The 23,394-nt window shown below is 35.2% G+C and overlaps 3 protein-coding genes and 1 non-coding gene across 5 annotated transcripts; 2 read left to right on the top strand and 2 right to left on the bottom strand.

The window, feature by feature from the left end:
- Positions 1 to 3,686: 3,686 nt before the first annotated feature.
- On the bottom strand, positions 3,687 to 8,952 carry LOC127795795 (WD repeat-containing protein VIP3). The gene is made up of 2 exons (XM_052327697.1): positions 8,517 to 8,952; positions 3,687 to 4,486 (listed from the first exon to the last, which is right to left on the bottom strand). Exons 1-2 carry the CDS (start codon positions 8,853 to 8,855, stop codon positions 3,869 to 3,871), a joined length of 957 nt encoding a protein of 318 aa, XP_052183657.1. The 5' UTR covers positions 8,856 to 8,952; the 3' UTR covers positions 3,687 to 3,868.
- Positions 8,953 to 10,258: 1,306 nt separating this feature from the next.
- TRNAL-UAA (transfer RNA leucine (anticodon UAA)) lies at positions 10,259 to 10,341 on the top strand. The gene has a single exon. It is a non-coding gene; the product is annotated as a tRNA-Leu (tRNA).
- A 3,536-nt stretch (positions 10,342 to 13,877) lies between these two features.
- Positions 13,878 to 17,606, top strand: LOC127794063 (UBP1-associated proteins 1C). The gene is made up of 6 exons (XM_052324947.1): positions 13,878 to 14,143; positions 14,305 to 14,379; positions 15,346 to 15,476; positions 16,238 to 16,763; positions 16,981 to 17,094; positions 17,224 to 17,606. Exons 1-6 carry the CDS (start codon positions 14,057 to 14,059, stop codon positions 17,284 to 17,286), a joined length of 996 nt encoding a protein of 331 aa, XP_052180907.1. The 5' UTR covers positions 13,878 to 14,056; the 3' UTR covers positions 17,287 to 17,606.
- Positions 17,607 to 17,869: 263 nt separating this feature from the next.
- LOC127794064 (uncharacterized) lies at positions 17,870 to 21,236 on the bottom strand. 2 transcript variants are annotated; one of them, XM_052324948.1, is made up of 6 exons: positions 20,800 to 21,112; positions 20,003 to 20,076; positions 19,437 to 19,553; positions 18,633 to 18,759; positions 18,436 to 18,553; positions 17,870 to 18,205 (listed from the first exon to the last, which is right to left on the bottom strand). In XM_052324948.1, exons 2-6 carry the CDS (start codon positions 20,010 to 20,012, stop codon positions 17,912 to 17,914), a joined length of 666 nt encoding a protein of 221 aa, XP_052180908.1. In that variant the 5' UTR covers positions 20,013 to 20,076; positions 20,800 to 21,112; the 3' UTR covers positions 17,870 to 17,911. The 2 variants fall into 2 exon arrangements, with proteins under 2 accessions (XP_052180908.1, XP_052180909.1); XM_052324949.1 differs by lacking the exon at positions 20,800 to 21,112 and adding an exon at positions 21,121 to 21,236 and having other exon boundaries at positions 17,988 to 18,204.
- Positions 21,237 to 23,394: the final 2,158 nt, after the last annotated feature.

Below are 23,394 nucleotides of genomic sequence, written 5' to 3'. Positions count from 1 at the left end.
GAGTTCTGGATCTGCTGTGACATATGTGAGAGGTGGTTTCATGCCAGTGTGTAAAGATCACACTCCAGCCCGGGCTGAGCACATCAAGCAATATAAGTTGTCCATCATGCAGCAGCAAGAGAGCACGGCCTTGACATCCCTTCCAGATGGTTAGGTCCTTATATCGTGCATATGTCGATCTTGGACTCAACTAACTGTTTAGTTAGCTAGGTTTCCTTTCTTGCTATCTCATGAAGGTCTATGCATACAGTACTGTGATCTTCTTAGTCATGTCTATTGTCTATTCTGGTATATCTATTGTTTGCAATTCCTGAATGTAGTCAATTTACTTCCAGTCTGTAAGATACTTACAGTTCTCTTGTATGGTAAGGTTGCTCCATTGTGACTGGTTCAAGTCAAGAAACAGCCTCTTTGCTAAATGGCTGCATTCAATTAACCTTCGCCACACCCCGTAATCCAGGAGCCTCGTGCACTGGGTTCAGGTTTTCAAAATCTTACTGAACTCTGTTGATTAAGTATGTGATTTTGGAAACTTCTTTCACTTTTAAATCAATGAGTGCTGGAAGGTTCTTCACGTTGTGAGGTGGATGATTGCTAGAAGCTTCTTGCAAAGACAATTCGAACAACGTTTGTATATGTTCACTATTTTCATTCTGCTGCAAGCATTTGTCTTAGAAAGCTGGGCATTGCATCCTCGCAACTATACCAAGGGCTGGATATACTAACTTTCTATGGCTTATGTTTCAGCACTGTATCTGGTGAGCTAAAGTATGCCCTGTACTGAATGCTTGTTCATTTTGTGTTCGTTGCTGGAATATGACTCATCTTCTTTACTAGTTTGATAAAAAAGAAAAAACTTTGCTTGCAACGATAAGTGACATCCTTTGTGGATTCAAGTGTGATCCTAAACCCAAAATTGGAAAATCATGGAACGCTATATTATAATCTCCTTGTGTCTGAACCTTAAATCGTAAACTCCGAAAGCATAGCATGCATTAGGACACAATTGTTGGTTGATTACCAGAACATGTTTGTGCCACTGCTTGCTGTTTCAGGGTGCCCCAATAACCAGTCTCCAATGACTACCATCCTTGCTTTGTGCTGAATGTGGAAGATCGTTTGTGTGTGTGTGTGTGTGTAGTATTATTCTTGGTTTTCATACTTAAAAACAAACTGTAATTTTTCAACTTAAACCCATCCCCACCCATGGCGTAGACTGCGATCCTAATACAAAAATAAAATCGTTAGATTGCTTTTGGTACATGGAATTACCTTACGTTACATGCACTTTGCTTCTGGTACCAGCAAACAATGACTAAAATTTTTCATCTGAACAGTGAGTGAATGGTCACAATTAATAGGATATGGAAAGCCTTGCCAGGCTTTATTCTCTTCCCATACAAATAAAAAGTACCAAGTTGTTTGGATTTACTAAGATGGAAAATTCTTGAGAGCCAAAGGAGATTATTGAATGGGGGATAAAAAGATTAAAATACCCTCGCTCATTTTGCAAAGTAGGCTACTACCCTGCTCTTTCCTCTCCCTTTCCATGATCATCGATGCAATCGCCGCCTTGCCACTGTCTTCGTCTCATCGCCTCACCTCATCAACCGTCGCTACATCATGGCTAGACGTCGAGGCTAAGGCAACAGCGATGTGACTGTTGCATTGGCGGCCATGGGAAGGGAGATGAGAGAGCAGGGCAGTAACCTACTTTATAAATTTGTAAAGTATGTAAAGGTATTTTGGTCTTTTTGTCTCCATTCGATAACCCTCTTTATCAATTTGTCCGGCCCTATAGAAAAATTCTTTGTTATCTTTATATTATTTTAGAATAAAAGAAAGAAATATATCTAAACTATTTAACCCCCATATTTACCATTTCATGCGATTGTAAATATTAATGGTGGCAAAGTCAAAAGAGTATGGTAATTAAATGCCCATATTATAAAAATCTTTTTGAGATATTTTAAACTTTAATTTTGGTCCTGGAGGAGATTATTATAATATAATTTATTATTATTGCCACCTGTCAATAAATTGTTACAAATATTGAGAAAAATAAATATCACACGACTTGCTTGGCTATTTCATTTGGCACCAAATGGTCATTCATCATCTATTGGAGTGAGCAACTGACCAGTTAAATTGTATAAGGTGGTGAAAGAAAAGCAATGAATTTCAATTCAAGGTATGGTATATACTTATATGTATAACCTGGCCCCGTCTAAAATTGCCATATTTAGTCCACAGGGAATATGTTTTCTTAAAAACAATAAAAGATCCCTGGGAATTTGAAAGATTTATTAATTAATCAAAATAATTATTTCTATATAATTTTCTTTTGCAATAGACTACTGTTAAAAAGTGTTAAATTTTTAATAAATATAATTTAGCAGTTTATTATTTTTGATATTAATGAAGTTATGGGAAAAAAATATATTTCCCAAAGAAGGGCATCCATCAGTGAGCCAGAAATTTCTCAAAATTGAGATTTTTGTGATAGATCTCTGACGTGACACCCATGACTTTTATTAACCATACAACAATTCCTCTTTATCTCCAGAAAATAGATAATAAATTTTTATAAATGTTTAAAATATTCTCTCTTAAAAATAAAAATAAAAATAAAATTACCAATAAGCCAACCACCGTTTCCGACAACCACACTATTATGGATTGGCCATTGGCCCATTGCTGCTGTAGGAACCTAAATTGAAGAAATGAAGCCTAAATTTAAGTCTCTTATTCTTTGAAGAGAAGAAACTCAGATCTGAATTCTCTCGCCCGAAACCTTAATTTAAGTTCTCTTTTTTATACACACACACAGAGAGAGAGAGAGAGAGAGGGAGAGAGAGAGAGAAAACAGCCAAGTAAAGCGCGAAAAGGAGAAAAAAGCAAAAGAGAAAATAGAATATTTTATAAATCAATCAGAAAAATAAGGTAAAGGAACAAAAATAAACCAGCAGGAGGAGACAATACAAGACAGAAGAGAGAAGAAGAAGACGAAGAAGAAGCACAAGAAGAAGAAGAAGACGACGAGAAGGAGGAGCCGATGGAAAGAGAAACAGAATATACTGGAAGAGGAAAAAGAACAGAAATAAACCAGAATGAATAATAGCATCACCAAACAAGCTCTGATCTCAGATTGAATCATATCGTTAAATATGATGGGAGTGCAATTTTGTGAACCTCCGCTTTAACGGGGGTGTAGTAACTCCTCGGGAAGTCATTTTGGAAATTCTTTTCTCAAAAAACTCACCCCATTTCTCTCTCTCTCCCTTTCCCCTGCTCTCACTGTTGCATCCTCGCCACTGGCGGCGATGACAGCAAGAGGAAGGCCAAGGGTTGCTGGAGAAGAAAAGAAACGAAGAGAAAAGAGAGAAAAAAAAAAAAAAGAGTAAGGGAGAACGAAGATTACATGCACATCCATTAAAGTGGGTGCACAAAATGGGACTCATATGATGGTAGCATAATAATAACCCAACACCCTATCTAATATCTGGTTCCCAAATTAACATAATAACCACCCTCTAACTAAATCTCATTCCTACCCCTGCTTGTAGCTATGGCTAAATAAACATTATTATGAATAGATTCTGGTATTCTATAATTATCTCTTTGTTTTTTACTTATAACAAGGACATAAAGAGTCTCGATAACGGTATAAGTAAACAAACAAGAATAACACGGGATTAGTAACCACCCAACAACGTGACATTATAATAAAAAAACACGGGTCGCGGGTACTGAACCAATTTTGAATCCAAAAGCATTTCCATTCCCTGATGTAATATTGACACGGTATTGAAGAAGCAGCAGTACGTTCAAACTACAAGTTTCCAGGTAACAAACAGCTTGCCTTTCTTCAAGAGTAATCATAGAGGGATATGCTCTTGTCATCGGACACACTCACCAGTCTACCGGCTCCTCCTCCAGGTGGCCGAAACGCCACTGCCCAGACCTGGTCCGTATGGTTGCTCAGCGTTTGCACAGCTGCTCTCATCTTGAGATCCCACAGTCTGACAGTCCTGTCACTTGAGCCTGTGGCAACTGCTGCTCCATCTGGACTCGCATCCACACTCAGTACCCAGCTGGCATGACCCGACATGGCCTTAATCAAGGTCTTTCCTTCAGCATCGTACATGTGAACATGCCCATCATCTGAGGCTGAAAAGAGAACTCTTGGATCAACAGGTGAATATACAATAGAGCGAACAGGCATAAAGTGACCTTCCAAATGGTGTAGGAATTTGCCCCGAGATACATCAAAAACAGAGATGGTGCCATCCATTGAGCCACAGGCCAGTCGTTTCCCATCAGGGCTCCATGCAACTGAGAGAACAAACTTTTTGTTGGCATTTTTATCAGAGGGCTTCAATCCTTCAGGACGAGGGATTGACAAGGAAGCAATCAGCTTCCATTCAGCAGTGCTCCACAGTTTGACGGATGCACTGCCCCCACCAGCAACTGCAAGAATGGTGCCCTAACATGATAACAACTGTTGGTAAGCTGCATAAGATATTATTATGCTATATGCTTAAATAACCAATTTGACTATCATCATCTTGAATCTTTCCTCTAAAAGGAAGTGCGCTTGGATAATTATGGAGGTTTCCAAACAAAGCAGCAAATCAACTGGAACATTTAGCAATATATTCAGATTCCTATTACCAGTATTGACAATATAATAATCATTATAATACACACACAGGCAGCACGGGGATGAAGTATTCCCACATTGGCTCCAAGGTGTTCTCTTGTGTTCTATTTATCTTAGTTATCTAATTACTGAAAGGGGTGGTGTTAGAAACATCAACACGAATGAAGAGATAACTTATCATACTGGCAAAAGCCACACAAGACACCATAGCATTTTTGGCATCCTAGGGGAGAAAAATCTCAGTATGTGTATATATTAAGCTAGATTTTCTGCAACAAGACTGGCATTCTTCAAAATAATTTCCCAGAAGAAGAATAAAATTCAATGATTAGTTCCTTGACTGGGCTAACTAAAGGCTTGAAAACTTTTCCGTACATGAAGGTGTTCATGAAGAAAGAGAACGGCATCAACAAACCTCTCAAATTAATAGCAGTTATACATTCTTTCCAAGACTCAACCAGGTGTTAAGAAGTAGTCCATCTACCCTGGTAACAAAGTTAATGGCAAAATATTCCAACATGCACCCCCCATTGTCTTCCAACTCCATACCAGATGGCAGATTTCAGCGTCCAACTCAATCCTCCTCCTTAGAACTGATACTCTGATAGTAATACAGATATGGACAGACACAGAAATGGACAGGGTGATGTTAAAAATAAATAAATAGTCATCATCATCATAAGCCTTAATCTCATTATTTGGGGTCGTCATCACACAAACTTTTGCTCTCTAATTATCTCTATCCATGGTAATAAGCCTTGTAAAACTAATATGGCTCATGTCATATTTAAAAGTTTTCTTGTTTCTTCCTCTACCTCTTTGCTACAAACTTTTTTTATTTTTATACACTTGCCTCATAGTTATGTCTATTAACCATTTTTTTCACATGTCTAAACCATCTAATTATGTCTTGCACATCCTATCTCTAACAGGTATAGCAAATAATCTTGTTTCTAATCCTATAATTTCTTATATGTGTACACATCCAATGTAACATTTTAATCTCAGTTATGCTCATATTTTGAGTATGATGGTGACATTTCTAATTATACAACCAAAATAGCCTTATAGCTGCCAGATAAAATTTTCCTTTTCGATTTAAAAACATTTTGCAATTGCATAAAATGTTGAATACACTCTTTACCATTCTACCTTGATTCTGTGTCTAACATTCTTTTTTTTTTTTTTTTTTTTTTTTGAATAATTGATTCAAGATGTCTAAATTAATCCTTTTTAAGAGTAACTTAATCTTTCAGTCTTACAACAATATCATCCAAACATCTAACTACCTTGGGTTGCCTTTTTGGATGCCTAGCGCCTCAGGCAATATATCATCATAGCACCTTAGGGGCACCTTTCACCTCTAACTACCTTGAGTCGAACATCCAAATACTGGGAGAAAATCCACAAAAACATGATCATGGCCTTTCCTTTTTTCTTGACTATTGATTTAGGTCAACTATAAAAAAACCATGGACCTAGTGTATTCTACAGCTCAATCAATGCAATTCCAGTATCTAAACACTATTGAATAGAAACTTGTTTTGACACTTCTCTGTTTTGTTCTTTAATGCACAGTTCAATTTCTAGCAACCTGATACAACAAAATAAAATTGATCCTACCAAATTCAAGTTTATACTTTTTTTTTTTGGGGGGGGGAGGGATGAAGAAGACTATATACTATAGTTAATAAATTAAAGGGCAAATTGCCCTCACACCCCTTGTGGTTTGGGTCGTTTGCTAAGACACCCCTCATGGTTTGTTTTCGATCCAAAAGGTCCTTGTGATTTACCTTTTTTGCACAAAGACCCCCAGCATTAGTTTTAGGCACAAACAACATTAATTAAAATCAAATTAATTTAAAATTAATCAATATTTTTCTAATCTCTAGGATTAAAATGATTAAAAAATGAAAAATAGAAGTAAGAAAAAGAGGCTGAAGAGCAGAGCCGATGCTTTTGAATCTTCTTCTCCGGTGCTTTTTGTTGCAATTGGTGAGTTCAATTTGAGCTATTGGTGATATAAATATTTCTGATAACAAACCAAACCAGGCACAAATATGCAGTAAATTCAGCATTAAAAAAAATCATGAAACAAAGTAGCAAGGATATGAAAAAGATGGAACTTAAATCTGAGAGACTAGATAAAGAGGATCGATTCTGAAGAATGGTGAATTTGAACTTTGTAAGGCTGTTTTTTTTTTTGGGGGGGGGGGGGGGGTGGGAGAAGAGATATTACAATGGAGCCAGCCACTCTCACCCTAGAAACAATGGAAACTAGCAGATTTCGATGAATAGAGGAGAAGCCCCAATGCCGACAAAGAAGCCATGGTTGGAGTTGGTTGCACCAAAAATCATGAACGATTCACAGTCTCTCCCCTCCACCCCTACCTCACAACAGTTACTGGCCCGCCCTTGCCCCCTCCCTAAACCATGAACTGCCAGCAACTTTGGCCAGAGAACAGATCTGTTCTTCGGGGTTTCTTTTTCAGTTTTTAATTCAAGAGATTATAAAAATGCTAATTAAGTCAATTTTACTTTAATTAGTGCCGTTTGTGCCTAAACATAAAAAAGGGGATGTTTGAACAAAAAAGATAAACTACAGGGACCTCTAAGACCAAAATCAAAAAACAAGGGGTGCCTGGACAAACGGCCCAAACCACACGGGATGTGAAGGCAGTATACCCTAAACTAAATCCAGCCCATCAGTTGAATTGGTAAAGCAGTAATACCATCACAAAGATATTTTGATTTGCAAATGAGAGCAACACTTTCCTATCCCACACTAAATGCCCTTTCCAAATGTTTTCAACATCTCCAACACCTATCTCAACGTCAAGAAAAACAGGAATCAAAAACCAAAAACAAGGTTTAAATGAATGACGCACAGTTATATATATATATATATATCACAACATTCATCTTTACAGGAAAATTGAACAAACCATATGCCACTCGCTCAGCTTGATAAGTTTTCTCCCTACTACTTGGGTACACTACTACTTGCAATCGCTTTACAATCCCCCGTGTTGTGTCATTTGTATTAGATTAGAATAAATGTAAACAAGTATTATTGTATTGCTGCATGGTTCATTTCTGTTGTAGTGTTAGAATTAAATATCTCTTCTAGAAGGCATGTTTCCAGAAGAGGCAGCTGACCAATTAGTTAATTGCGATCAGTTGGGCAGTTAGTTAAAAGTCTTGTAACCCACGCCCCTATATCTTATAAATAAGGGTTGTGGGATAGGAGTAGGGCAGAGCTTAGTGCGCCTATTTCCAGAAAGGATAGTTTCCGGTTTCTGTCTTGTATTTGGGATTGAGTGCGAGAGGTAGAGAGTGGCTGGGGATAGCTTGCATTCTCTAGGATCCTATTAGCTTTCAGTGCATATGGGCGAAGGGGGATTCAAGTTCTCGTTGTAATCATCCTATGAATGTTTCGGATTGAAGAGGTGTTAAGCAGTCTGAATGTAGGTCTTGTTTTCAAGACCGAACCAGGATAAATCTGTGTGTTTCTTGCTGTGTTTTGTGTGTTTCAAATATTGGTGTGTACTTAAGTGTGATAGTGAGTCATTTGAGTTGAGAGAATCAAAGGGAGTGCTACGAAATACTCTTAACACCCCGTTTCTTAATCCACCCATAATTTCAAGTTGATCACTAGTTAATTCTTTATAATCTCAGTGCAAGGTCCTAGAACATTCAATTAATAGGCGAACATCTATCTATCTGATCTGAAAATTATTAAGATACCTTATCTCCAATGTAACGAGCAAAAGGACCAACTCCAAATGTACATCTAAATCTACATCCAGCAGTCAAAAATGACACGCACACATTAATTTTGATGTGAAAATACCTTGGGGTCGAATTGCATCTGCCAGACTTCGGAGGGCGGCGCTTCGAGAGTGGCGATGGTGTTGTTGCGGTCGACATCGAACACGCGGACGAAGCTATCGAGGGAGGCCGAGGCGGCAATGACGCCGGAGGGATGAGCGGCGACGGAGACAACACCGAGGCAGTGGCCGGTGTTGGTGGCGACACAGCTGAGCTCGTCGGATCTCCACACGCGCACCGTCTCGTCTAGCGACCCCGTCAGGAGCACCGGCGGGCGGTCGTCAGTGGCCGGAACCCACGTCGCCGCCCACACGGAGTCGTCGTGAGCATTGTCAACCGATTTCAGCCCCGCGAGCTTCATCTTCCGTACTTCTACGGGTAAAACCCTAGAACCGACTCAGGTTTTGATTTGAGAATCATGGTTTTGTTTCCTACTTTTATTGAACTGGCAAAGCAAATGATCGCATCCAAGTTTTCCATATAAAAAGTTAATTATTTCTTAATTTAAAATTTCAAATATATAAAGTTAATTTTACAATTAATAGGAAGTCGGAAAAGTCAAGTACATACCAAAACAAACTGCGTCATTTTCAGTTGTTGGGCGAAAAACATTTTCTTTATTTTTTTTGTATTTAATATTGAAAAAAATAAAAAATAAAAAAATGAAGGAAATGACTACCCGATTAATGAAAAATGATTGGTTAAAACATGAAATATTTAAGGAAAGTGACTTATTAACTTAAAAAGAGAAAGTTAGGCTGAGTTCTCTTTACTGTTTTTAAATTATTTTTAATTTTTAATTTTTTAAAATAATAAAAACATGTTTTTTTTAAGTTTTTAAAAAATATTTTTGAAAATAAAAAAACTCAAAACAATAAAAAATTATTTTGAATGTTTTTATATAAAACAAAATTTATACTTAAAATACATTTATTTATTTATTCATATTTTATTATTGTAATGAAAAAAATTATTACAAAATTTATTAACTTTAAAATGTATATATATATATTTAAAAATATATTAACATTAAATATTTTTAATTTATTGAATAAAATATCATTAAAAAATTATTTTCAAAGATAACGTGTTTTTTAATTTTCTGTTTTGAAAAATGATTTTTCAAAATAACAAAGAAAACGCTTTTTCAATTTTCTAAAAATAAACTATCAAAATAGAAAATTAAAAATAAAAAAATAAAGAGAACGCAACCTTAATATTTTGACATTATTAAACAATTTATCGCCCCCCTCCCCCCAAAGACATTTATTTGACAATCATTAAAAAGAAGTTATATGACTTTTTATTTGAGTTTTTTAAATAAATTTTTCACTCTCTTTCTAGATAAATTTATCTTAATATTTACAGATAAAAGAAAATAACGCTTCTTTAGTGCATTTCAAAATATTTAACAAATAGTTTGATAAAAATTTTAAAATATTTTCGAATCTTATATTGTCTATTTCATATATTAATCTGAAAAGCATTTCAACTTAATATTGATATAATCTTATTTTATTTATTTTAACAAACGTTAAATGTAAATCATACCATTATTTTCTAATGAAATCATTGATAATATTGATACTATTACGTTGATGCCAAAAAAAAGTGTAAAATCATCTAACTTTACAGAAGTAATGATAATCGGATATTTTAGTTTTTTAAAAACGAACTATAATTACAAACTGGGTTCATTCATTTGCCAGTTGTATTTAAAAGATAAAAGCTTAGGAATCAAAATGACATAACCCAACTCGTCAAGCTGGTTTGCCCGAGAGGTTAAGGGGGAAGACTTAAGATCTTCTGCACATAAGTGCGCATGGGTTCGAACCCCATAGCCAGCATTTTGCCATGTATTCGTATTTTAACCCCTTTTTGGAGGTTGAAAAACAATTAAGCCAAAATATCATGCACTCCCCTTTTGTATGTATAAATTTCATTTTGTGTTCTCAAAAATAACATTCATATTTTTGTGTTATTAACAGATCAAGTAACATGATTATTTTTGTTTTATATTTAGGCTATTATTTTTTCTCGTTTCCATCTCTTTTCATGTTTATTCTCTTTGCACTATCTCTTTCATTATCGATAATCAATACTTTTTCAATGAGTGCTAATCTATTGTCATATTAGCGTTGGGCAATTATAAGGGGTTGGGTCCCTCACCCCCTTGATCTATTCTCAACCATGAATCCCAAATTGTCAACATTATCGCCCTCCAAAACTTCAAATCATAAATTTATGGGTTCAAAGTTTGATAAGCTCTAACTGCATCCTCGTTGTTTATGGCTGTCCATTCCCTAAAGTATTGCATTGCCAGTTCTTTGCTGTGACTATAGGACATGTTCCCGACTCCACAACTAGACTTATATTATTTACTCTTAACTTTTACACCAAGTTTAAGTGTCCATATCTTTTTGACTCTTTCTCTCTCTAAACCTCAAGTTCTTTTGAAGATATTTGAAACTCAAATAAACTAATATTCTTCAAACTTAGATAGTTACGAGTAAGGGCAGATCTAAGAGCAAATATGAGGGAGAATTGGCTTTCAGATTCATAAATCATTTCAACCCTTCTCTCTCTCCAAATGAGCCAAATTTACTTTACAAATTTGGAGGGAGACTAAATTTGGAAGGGGGTTGCAGCCTGTGCTTGCCCCCTAAATTCGTCCCCGAGGCTTTGTTGGATATTTGGATTTGGATTGATGGCAACAAGGCTTTGTCGAATATACTGAGGCACTGGTAGATAGATCAACACCACCAACTAGAGTAGTGGGGGAAGATGCTAGTAAGTTTCTCTCTCATGGAACCCACATAAGTGTGTTCGTTGGTTGTAATTTGTTAGTGCTTATTATTATTATTATTATTATTTATAATTTTGAAATTGAGTAGAGAGATGGATGATCTTTTAAGAATATTAATAAAATTAATTATCATTACTTAATGTAAATGGGTATTTGTTGCGTGGGAATTAATTTCATAGGAGTCAGTGACATTTTTAAAAACATATAAATTGTCAATGTAATTTAGATAAATATCAAGATAGTTTGTAAAATTTATCCAAACACAATTTGATATAATTATTTAACTTTTTTAATATTTACATGGTTAAAATATGATTAATTAAATATATTTGATGCTTAATAAAGTTGATAACTTTAATTTGTCCATATTGCATTACCATTTAACAAATTATAACTAAACTTTTGCAAATTCATTTTCTATATTTATTATTTAAATGGCTTAATAGATACAGTAACCCTTCAACAGTTAAAAAGTATGATGTTTAATCTCTAATGGGTAGAACACTAAAATTTATTATCTTAATTATTAAAAATTATTATTTTAAATTTTTACCATGATAAAATATTAGCGCGTACATGAATGTGCACATTTTCGCCCGTGAACGCCACATCAGATAGATACATCATATTAGTTTTAATATATAAATATAATATTTAATTTTTTAATAATTAAAAAAATTGACATTTTGGTCTCTCCATATGAAAAAAAGAGAGACCATATTTGATAAAAAAACCAAAATTTTATTTAAAAAATCCTAAAATTTTTATAAAAAAATACCTGCAAATATTAAAAGACCTAAATTTTATTAAAAAAAAAACCTAAAAATATTCCCCCCCCCCCCCCCAAAAAAAAAACCTAAAAATTTCATTAAAAAACTTAAAAATTTCAATGAGTTTAGAAGTTAATCTAAAAGGAATAAGCTACAAACTAGACATGGTTTATCAGTAGCACACAATGGTACTATGCTTTGGAATGTAAGCTTTTTTTTGAACATTGCAAACTTAGTTTGTGATGGATTACCTACATGTTTGCATATTTAACTTACTCTTATTTTAACCACCCTAGACAACATATGTACCAGATGGTTTATAAGAGTACCACTAGAGCCATCAAGCAGCGCTACACCAAGTACTGCTCCAGCAGGGCTATCAAGCAGTCCTCCACCTTCACCAGGCCATTCAAGAAGTTGTTCTCAAAAGTATTATACAACATTCACTTAGAGGATAAAGTAATATGAATCATCAACTACCAAATTTATAGTGACATGACAAACTAAGTATCACAACTAATCAAATCTAAGAAAATGTTACTTTAAGATATTAAAGGACAAGCGTCATCGCTACCGATAATAGAATTATCATCTCGTTAAAAATTAAAAGACTTTAGACATTTTACTATTTTGTAACTTATCTAAATTAGGAAATATTTTTGTGAATGTTTATTGAGGCTTGTTTTGAATATTATGGTTAGGACCTCATTGGTGTTTCCCATAATATATGGTGTGTGTTAATAATCGCTGGATGAGTGTTTTGATGGTATTTATTTTGTCACTTTTTGTTTAAGATCTCGTTTGATAGTTCATGAACAAGATTTATGAATTCAATAAAGTTTTTTTTTATTTGAATTTTTGTTATCCCAGTTTTTCATTAGGTCTTTTTATGAAATTTGATATTTTTTTTGGAATATTTTTAGGTTTTTAATTAAAATTTTAGGTATTTTTTTGAATACTTTTAGTTTTTTTTTTTTTTATGAAATGTAAGACTTTTTTTGAATATTTTTAAATCTTTGTTATGAAATTTTTAAGTTTTCTATATTTTTTTCTTTTTTTATTATGTTTAGGTCTTTTTGAATATTTTTAAGTTTTTTAATGAAAATTTTAGTTTTCTTAATTTAGGTATTTTTTAAATCAAATTTAGTAATTTTTAATTTAATTATTGAAATTTGATCATTATTTAATTTAACTTAATTCAACAACAATTTGTGATGATATGTATTAAATATATTCAACTAACCATATATTTTAGATCATGTAAATAAAAAGTCAAATAATTATAAATAATTAAATCTCACATGAGAGTAGAGGTAAGCATTAATATTTGGAGAAAATCAACTCAAGCATATCTCAACTCTTTTTTTTTTTTAATTACTATCACAGCACTTCCTGCTATTTATCCTCATAATATTAGTAAGAAATATAAATCAAAGAATTTAGTAGTCAGTTTGATTCTTAATTTCACTACAAATGTAAGGACGGTAAGTAGTTTTCAATTTTCAGGATCGTTCTGATTGTTAAATTTTTTTTCCTAATTAGGGTTCAAACAGTGAACTTTAGAGCTCAAAGAATAATACCCCAAAATATATTTCATTTACCAACAAAACTATGACATGGGGGCAGCATCTCTCAACTCTTGATTCATATAAACTTTTTTATTATTTCTCAGTTTATGGAAAAAAAAAAAAAAAAACTGGCCAGCCCAGCTCGACTGGCACGGCCTACGGGAGTCTGGCCCTATGGGCCAACTCCTTGGGAGATGGGCACATGTCTAAGCCTAACCGTAAGTCGGAAACAGCCCCACGCCATTTCCTCAACCATCCCCCTTCGAGGCACTAAAACCCTAACAAACTTAGTCGCAGAGCGCTCTCTCTCTCTCTCTCTCTCTCTCTCTCTCTGTATTAGCATAGCAGAATAAGCATCGTAGAGCGGCTCGTCGAACCTTGTCTGTTTGTCACTCTGGGCATATATACGTAGCGGAATATGGTTTGGTTCCAATGCGAAGACTGCGGGGAGAACTTGAAGAAGCCGAAGCTGTTGAATCACTTCCGGATGTGCTCTGCAACCAAGGTCTCTGGTTTTCCTTCCTAACACTGGCCCTATGATTTTTACCTTGTTTTCCCCCTAATTTAATCTTAAATGTGCGGCGAACTGAATTGTAATTGCTTGATCTTTTGGAATTGTTTTTGGTGAATTTTTTTGTTTTTTTTTTTGGTTTTTCGTTTTGTTAGTTATCGTGCATTGATTGCGGGCAAACATTTGGTCAGAAAAGCGTCCAAGATCACACTCAGTGCATTACCGAAGCGGTACTTTTCTTTTTCACTTTATGTCTCTGTTCTTCTAGTATCTAGTTTTGCTGTTTAGATTGTTTTGGATGTGTACACTTGTTCAATCATATGGCCTTTGAAATTTGAGGTGTTTTAAAAAGAACTGAATCCGAGTAAAATGCCCTGTTGTGTTAGCCTGTTGTATTAATTGTACCAGAACCATCTGAATGGTAGCCTGGTGGTCTGGCCTCTGGGAGATGTGGCCTCAATTGGAAGTCTTATGTGGACTTGGAGCATTTTAATTGCTGGCATTAGCTCCACTTGGCCTTGGCCAAGAAGGGTTGAATCTTTTTCACATTTGAGCGGTTTGGGGTTACTATGGTCGCTGGCCGCAGGCGTACAGTTATGTGGGCTTATCATACTGTACTGGTCATTTCCCTCTCACCTTTTTCTGTGTGTAAAGAAAAGAAAAGGGATTTTCTGTACAAATGTTTGAGCATGGTAGGGTGGCGGCTGCTTTTTTTACGCTTTCGAGTACTGCTGTTTATTTGAGGAGGCTGGTTCTGTTGCGTGTATCTATCTAACATTGACCAAATTCTTAAGGCATGTAGTAATTTCCCAACAATAATGGGAAAATATGTTTCTCATCAAACGACATTGCTGGCTTACTCTGGTGTTTGAGTCTGCACTGGAAGCAGTTGGCTATTACATTGGTTCTTGAGATAGGGAATGGAAAATCCCTCATGTATTTTCTTTTTGATCCCATATGATAATAATAATAATTATATTTATTACCACGCTGAATGAATGTGTTTGTATACACTAAGGAACATGTTCAACTAACTAATAGCAGTCTGGGAATAACTACGGTTCTCTTTGGCCTTATAAGAGTGTGGAAGTGAGAATTCTATTGATTTTTTTTTGTCTTTTTACCTACCTACCATAAGCTTTATTGAAGTCTATAACTATTTGACAAAATAAACTGATTTGCTACTATATTTTCAGGAAAAATATGGTCCTAAGGGCCAAAAGAAAGCACCAAGTGGTGCTACTGCCAAGCCAAATAATCCTGGAAAGCAGGACCTTGATTTTGATGTAAATGTTGGATTATCTGAACGTCCTCCATGGTTTTGTAGGTATGCATGAATTTTAGTCTTCTTATTCCTGATTTTGTGTGCAACTGGTTCTGTTTTGGATAAAATATGAACTGCAATGTGAAAGACTGGTATTAAATTTCAGAATACAGACTACTCGTTGGTCAACATTGGTTACCATTTCATCTCTGACATGCTTGAAGCATTATAGATCTGTCTTTCCCCTGTATATCTGCACATGGAAGGTTATGCCTTCATAAGCAGCTTGAAAAGCATGAGTCACTTTTCACTTATGTAGAGTTTATTTGCTTTTGAATTTAATAGGAACATATTGCCTGCCAAGAATAAGGGGGATAAAATAGGAGAGAAAATCTCCTAACTATTAATTTCTATTGCTACTAAGCATATTGGCGGATCTTTACTGCATTGACTCTTATGCAATTAGGGTTTAGGTTGCTATAGAAGTATCAAACAAATTTTATGAGGCCAAGAGTTCTCCTACTGTTTAGAAAGTGCATCTTTTGCAGTTATTTTGATCATGATGGTGCTTGAAGGAGCAGGTTAGGTGTGCAGACGTGATATTTGAGCCTTTACATTTTCAATGCATGGGAATTTTCTTAAATTTTGATCACTGTCCCTTGCTTGATGAACCAAGCGCTTTACTATTACACCAAGCAACAATTCATGCTCTTGAATAACACATCCAGTACTGAATTTGATTCTCAAGTTTGGATATAGTGTCTTTGTTGATATTTGAATTTAGTCTGAGGTTCATTTTTTTCATATCTGTTTATTATCTGCAGTCTTTGTAGTACTAAGACTACTAGTAAGCAAACCCTGCTCCTCCATGCTGAAGGAAAGAAACACAGGGCCAAAGCTCGAGCATTCCATGCAGCTAAGCAACAGCCCCGAAAGGGAGAAGAATCCACCCTGGATCCTAAGGTTTCTAGTGAAACTAATCAAAAGGATAAATTGACTGGTAATCCAGATATAAAGGAACCTAAGGACCAAAATCCCCCTGAAGTTGTTCAAGATGTACATGCTACCTCTGAGGCAGGAAATGGTAGTTTGCAATCGAGTAAAAAAAGAAAGCTTGAAACATCTGAAAAGGATCATGCTGGGGAAATGGCTGGAGGAGGTGATATGGCAAGCGAGTTGGGTAATGGGGAAGTCATTCAGGTTGAAAGTAATGAGAAAGAGGGAAGCAGGTGCCAAAAGAAAACTAAACACGACAAGACTAAAGAGGATAACACAGAGGAGCATAGCCATACCATAGAAGCAAAGAAGAAAATAAAGTGGAAGAAGTTAATCAAATCTGCTTTGAAATCGGTATGTATTCTTAAGGAATGATGCTGTCCTGTTCCAGTTTGATTTTGAAGCAATCATACCAACCACAAACAAAGATTTTGCTAAGATTTCATGAGATTGTAGTAAGGTAGCTTTTGACGGCATGCAAAGTTGACTAGATGCTTGCTCCATTTAGCAGGAAGATTACCCATACAATTATTTTCTTTGTTAATTATATTTTGCATTGCATGCGAGACAGAATCCAGAAGGTGTCCTAAAAAAGAGGAGACTGAGAAAACTTATTCTGAAGGCTCTAACAGAATCTGGTTTGAAGGAAGACGAAAGACAAGTAACTGACATGCTTGAGCAGAAGGTAAACTTATCTGTCAGACTAGATTCTTGCTTTTCCTTATTACAAGCTGTAATCAGAATTTTCACATTCTTCTTCTTGTCATCTTTTTTTCTGTTTGTTTAATTTTACCTTTTTACGGCTCTTATGCAGATTAGTTCAAGCTCCAGGTTCATGGTTGATGACAAATATGTCCGCTTGGTGTCCAAAAGTTGAGGCTGGGTACTTTCATAGAACGTAAAACCTTGAAGTGCTGCCATTTTTGGGTAGTTTTTGCATTCAAGAATTGAGAAAGCCAAGTCTTTTCTTTATTGAAATTCAGTTTTACTTGTCTTCATTAGTCATTGGTCTTGGGAACCTGGGACTTCCTTGGGACATGTATTTTTGGGGACGCTTGGCGTTGGCTATTGATAAAAGCTCCCAATTTGCATTCGCCTACGGTCATTGTAACTGAAGCATTTTGATCTCTTCTTGTAACAGATAATTCATGCAAGGAAGAGAGTTATGTTGGGTAAGTGAGTAGTATATTATATGTATATATTTATTTATTATTATTATTATTTTATTTGATTTTATCTATTTTTCTTATATTTTCTAAGAGTAATGCTATTCATCTAGACAGTCTAGTGGCATTTTTTCATTGCCCAATGAAAAAGTACGACTGAAAATCCATCTCCACTCTAAATGAATAGCATTACTATTTTCTAGTTGTCGTTACTGTTACTGTTACTGTTACTGTTGCCGTAGCATCTTTTTGGTACATCCATCGCCACAGCATTTGAAGATGGAAAATAGTTTTTTTTCCAACTGGTGCATCGAATAGGTGTGAGGAGGTGAAATTTCAATTTCGGTTCTTGTTTTTAGCATGGGAAAAAATATCAGAATCCTTAATGAAAACTCCACTTTCAAGATGAAGCTTAACAAACGAAGGTTGAAATTCTGTATTATGGCGAAGAATGCCTGTACATTCCAATGCTACACGAGATGCATCTAGATCCCTTTCTGTGCACATTATGGGGGAACTATAGATCCAACTCCGCCAAAAGAAGGCGTAACTAGGAGGCGAATTCAACAGGCCAGCTAGATGAGAAGAACCACGATTACGATCAATAGTACAAGCGTACATCCCATAGCCTGCAATTAATTGGTATATCGTGTATGTTAGTGAATGTAAGAGTGAAATCATGTCATCCTACTTACTTCATATTATAATCTAACAGTAAGAGGTCATGTATTCTTTTTTATTTTTTGGAAATACAAGACAACAGGTAATTTCAGATAAATTTAAAATAAAATTCATTCTTGTCAACCATTACAGTGTATTATTAGATTTTGATACCAAAGGCAAGGAAAAAGAGACTTAACAGCAATTGCAGAAGCAGCAAGACCGGCTCGCTCTCTTGGATCCTTTCTATAGTAGTTTCCAAAGTATAGAATTGTGGCGTAATACCACAAAAGTGGGAATGCAAAGCCTAGCAGAAAACTGAAAACCAAACCAAACATATTATGGATTAAGCACAGGGGGGTAGTTGGAAAATGAAGGAACAGGCGAGAATACTCACGAAAACCATCCTATCCCGCAACCAAAGCAAGGAAGGGGTTTGTCCAAAGTCCCTAGTTGGAAATCCTCAGCATCTCCAATGAGGGTGTACTTGCCTTTCTCATGGTCTTCGGCCTCTGTTGCTTGCCCTGCCACCCAGCCAGAAGAAGAAACAGTTCAGTATATCTGGAATTTGGTTTCTAGAAAAGATTGATCCTGTAAGTAGCTGCATGCGGTGAATCTCATACCCGTCTAGGAAATCAACTAGCCATTACCACCAAAACCCGTGGTTTTGGTGATGCTTGATTAGTGGCAAAAACCAAACCCATGTTTCTAGAATGTGAATCAAACTTCTATGAACAGTCCACTGCTTAAAAGCGCACCCCCAGTTAACGCGACTCTTAGCTAGGGTTGAGGATGAGTCGTTTTTGTATGTAATATCACCCTTACTTAGCAAATAGGCTATTCCCACGCTTTAACAGGGGGCAAGTCTGAAATGAAGTTCAATGAAGTCATGAAGAGTGAGAGGAAATGTTTAGAAGGCAGCCAGGAAGTGTCTAAGTTCCACTGAAAATATGCAGCAAAATCAACTGAAGGAGACTTCAATGTCAGATTTGCCAAGAATCAGAGTGATGCCATTGCATTGATGCTGAAAATCAGTGACCCAGGAACAGAAAATTGGATGCAACAAAACATTGAGAAATAGTTCAGAAACGGCATAAGCAACCAAATAGAGTTACATGGCTGCATAGTTTACTGAAGATAAGTGAGCAAGCACAAAAAATGAGTTATCGAATATTTGCAACGCCTAAAAAGGAATTGGTACCTCTAAACACTGAGTGATATCGGGCTGAAGGCCTCAAAAGATCAAACTGCTTATCTGAAATTGATCTCCCCAATTCAACACCATCTCTCAAACCCAGTCCCTCCTGTATGCCAGCATCTGTGAAAATAAGAACCCATTTAAAATCAAACTATTAAGTTTCTGCAAGTGCTCTTTTAGCTCATCTGGGTGCATTATCAAACAATTATAACTAATATTGGTTCATTGTCAAACTACCAACACCAGTATCATCATAGTTGCAATGCTTCAACATAACCTGAAATTGTCCTAGAATTGCATAGAAAGCCAAACAATCAACATGGTAGGTAACAAGGCTAATGGATAAGTATTTTGAGAAGCTCAAAACCTTACCAACTAATTATGTTCTCTGGTTTCTCAAACTTATGCTTATATCATACATCTGTTTCTTGTCAACAATCAGAGGTGTTAACACAAGAGGAAGAAGTGGTAAAACAGCAGAGAAAACAAAGTTGGAAACATCATAGAACAGATTTCTGCTCCTAATTGGAGATCAGGATAATGAGGTAAGAGGTAGTTGAGTTGGTTACTTGATTCCATTGGTCCTGCTGCTGATGTCTCCAGGGGGTTGAAGTCTTCAGGTACCAACCACCCTTCGAACTACCTGCTTCAGATAATCAAAAAAGGTGTTTCCAATTAATGTAATCCCATCAAATTCCAATCTGCTTTTGCTTGAGAATCTTATTACAAATGAAACTGTAAAACTTCAAATACAATCTGGGTTCAACAAGATCATGTCATTCAAACACCACTTCTGACTTGCGTATGGGGGTGATGTGAATCATTTGCTATGGTGTAGAGATCACTAAATTAGAAGCTATGTCAAGTAAGTATTCAACTCAGAACCATTAAGCCCTCAAGTCAATGGATGACAGTTATTAGCTATATGCCTAAAAGAAAGCCAATTGTCCATTTTGAAGTTTTTTCTGTTGAAGTTTTGGAGACTCTTAGTCGTGCTTTACTGCTTTTCAGTTTTTAAATGAGGTTCAAAACTTCAGCCCACACATTCAACCTCAAATGCGTCCAGGTAATAAACCAAGCAAAAACCAAGAATCTAATCTCATTTATATGCTCCACACCCGCGGGGGGGCAAAGGGAAAAAAAAAAAACAGATAGCCATATTAATCCCTTTCCAAAATCTCTTCAATTTCTAAATATATTACATTGGATTTGGGAATTTGGTAGGAAAGGAGAAACAATAGATATGAAATTCACAAGCTCGAGAACAGCCTGAATCTTAATCTGCAAAATCATGATAAACACCTGACTCTAAAAAAGGCGGAGGCATTTCCCTCGTTATCAGAAGAGAGGTTGAGATATTGCTTACCCTTCCTTTTTCGGGGAGCAGGACAGAGAGCCTGCTAAGACATGGGATCGGGTGATAAAGAATAATCTAAGAGTTCACCCAATTTCAAGAACTCTTTCTGCATCAGTCCCATCAAAATTCAAGAATGCACATAATTCCAACCCTATCAAAACTAAGAAAGCCTTCGAGCAGAGTGGAGACACCACTCTTTACCCCAATATAAAACAACCCAGAAGTTCAAATAAATTCATCAAGGAACAGAGAAACACAGATAGCAACATAATCATCACCATATTCATCAATCACAACAAATTAGCTCGCAGATAAGGTTAAATAGATTACCTTTGGTGACTGAAACAGGAACTTGAGATCATAAATTACAGAGAGAGAGAGAGAGAGAGAGAGAGAGGGAGAAATAATAGAGGAGGGGTCTCTGTTAATTTAGATTAACAAGCAAAGGCTGCAAAGCTTTAATATGGAGAAAAGCTTTATTTTAATTTATTTATACGATTATGAAAACGACTCATTGAATATTTTGTGATCTTTTTAAATTGCAGGGTGGTAAAGGTTCAGTATTTTTTTAATAATTTATTATTTTTATTATACTCAATAAGTGATTATTTAAAAAGGATAACAAATAAATAATCATAAAATTCATTCAACTAATCCCATGGTATTATTATTATTATTATTATTTTATTTCAAAATGATAATCTGAAAGACTATTGAATTAGTTTTTATTATTACAATATTATTTTATAAATCGTCAATAATTAAGTGAAGGGCTTTCAACACTTTATTAGTGTCGGCCGGCCATCATTTGCTTTTGTTGTTTAAATGGACAATAATCAAATGAATTTCCTTAAAATATATTGTTAAATTTGTAGAATTACTTATATTAGTGTAAAAAACACAGACTATTTGTTTAACAAAAATATTATACTTACAAATAAATTTAATAAATAATTTTCACAAATTAACATAATATAATTTTTGTCTTCAACATTGCCGGTGCCCGCAATACTCCAAAGTGGAAAAGTCTCCAATGAAAACTAAATTAAAAGAATTGGATGGGTGACTTCTAATTTGTATTTATTCAAGTTATTATACTAGTGATGGTAGGAAGACCGCAGAAATGTCTTTATTCACACAAATAATTATTTTTTTTAAAAAAATAAAAAACATGATAAAAATTTAAAATGTCATTATTTAAATTGTAGGGAACTCGATATTTATTTTTATGATAAAGTAAGTATAAAATTATATGTAATAATAATTTTTTTAGATTGTCACAAAATGACTAGTCTTCACGGATAAAGCTATTTGTACAGAATGAGGTGTACATGACGCTTTATAGATAATAAAATGACAAAATTACCCCTCCCATCTCCTCTGTCTCTCTCGCTTTGCCTCTCCTCTCCTTTGTCTCTCTCTCGCCTCGTCCTCGTCGTCACCCGCTGCACCTCGATTGATTTGGGTGGTCGCAAGTTACTAAAGGTTGCAGCGGTGAGGAGGCGAGGCGGTGAGGTTGCTGCCGCGACAGGAGATAAAGACGACGACGAGGGTGAGGCGGGCGGGGAGAGAGAGAGAGAATGGGGTGAATAATCGCAATATATCGTGATTTATCATATCTGTAAAGGGGTTATGTGAACCTTTTTTATATGAATAGCGCGATTCTAGTATCCAATAACTAAACTAATAAATTTTGAGTTGACCAAAATATTGAATAAATAAGCATTTAAAAAAAAAAAAACAAAAACAAAAAAGTAAAGTCCACGAAGCGGAAGGGGAAGGGGGAAGCGGAAGCTTCAAGTGCAGTGGTAGGGAAAATGTCATTTGAAGTTAGGTATTGATCCAACATTTCAACTGCCCCTTTGGAACATTATTATTATTATTATTATAGATTATAGATACCGTACATTTTCACTTAGCAATTGTTATTTAAATAATAAGAAAATGAAGAAGGTAGTGTTTAAGAGATACAAATGGGTGCTTGGGGCAGTTGATAACCCCACAAATCTCATATTAAAATGGATTTGGTTTTTTAAATATTCCTAATCCCTTATTGGGTGCTAACAGAAATCAAAAGGCTTTATATAAATAATTAATACTCAATATTATTTGGTAATCGATAAGTCAACCTTTGTAGGGTTGGCAATGTATAGTTATTAAAATATAAATAAAATTATATTAATTTCAAACGCATTAGTTTTGGTCAACTTACCTACCCACTTAGACACCTATATATATATATATGTTTTGTCAATTCAATTAAACAAAATTTCATTATCTCAACTTCAATTTAATTCGATTTTGTTCTCCTTTTTTTTTTTTTTTCAAAAATTAAAATTTGTAAAACCCTAATAGATAGGTGGACTTAATTTGGTCGCCTTTTGTGAGTCATCAAAAACTTCTATTCAAACATAAGAAGGCACCCCCCAAACTTCCATTCCATCATCTTGAAGCTAAGTTGGGGGTCACTTTTTGATCTTTGGCATTAGCTTGCACATGCCATTACTTTTATCAAGGACCATGACTTGACTCAGTTATTCTATGATTATTAAGGTCTTTGTCTAGTCTCACATCCACATCCATGAAAGGTGGACGATAATGAAA

The sequence above is a fragment of the Diospyros lotus genome, chromosome 2 (assembly GCF_014633365.1).
Source record: "Diospyros lotus cultivar Yz01 chromosome 2, ASM1463336v1, whole genome shotgun sequence".
NCBI lineage: Eukaryota > Viridiplantae > Streptophyta > Magnoliopsida > Ericales > Ebenaceae > Diospyros > Diospyros lotus.
This window is presented reverse-complemented; position numbering and strand designations above follow the sequence as displayed.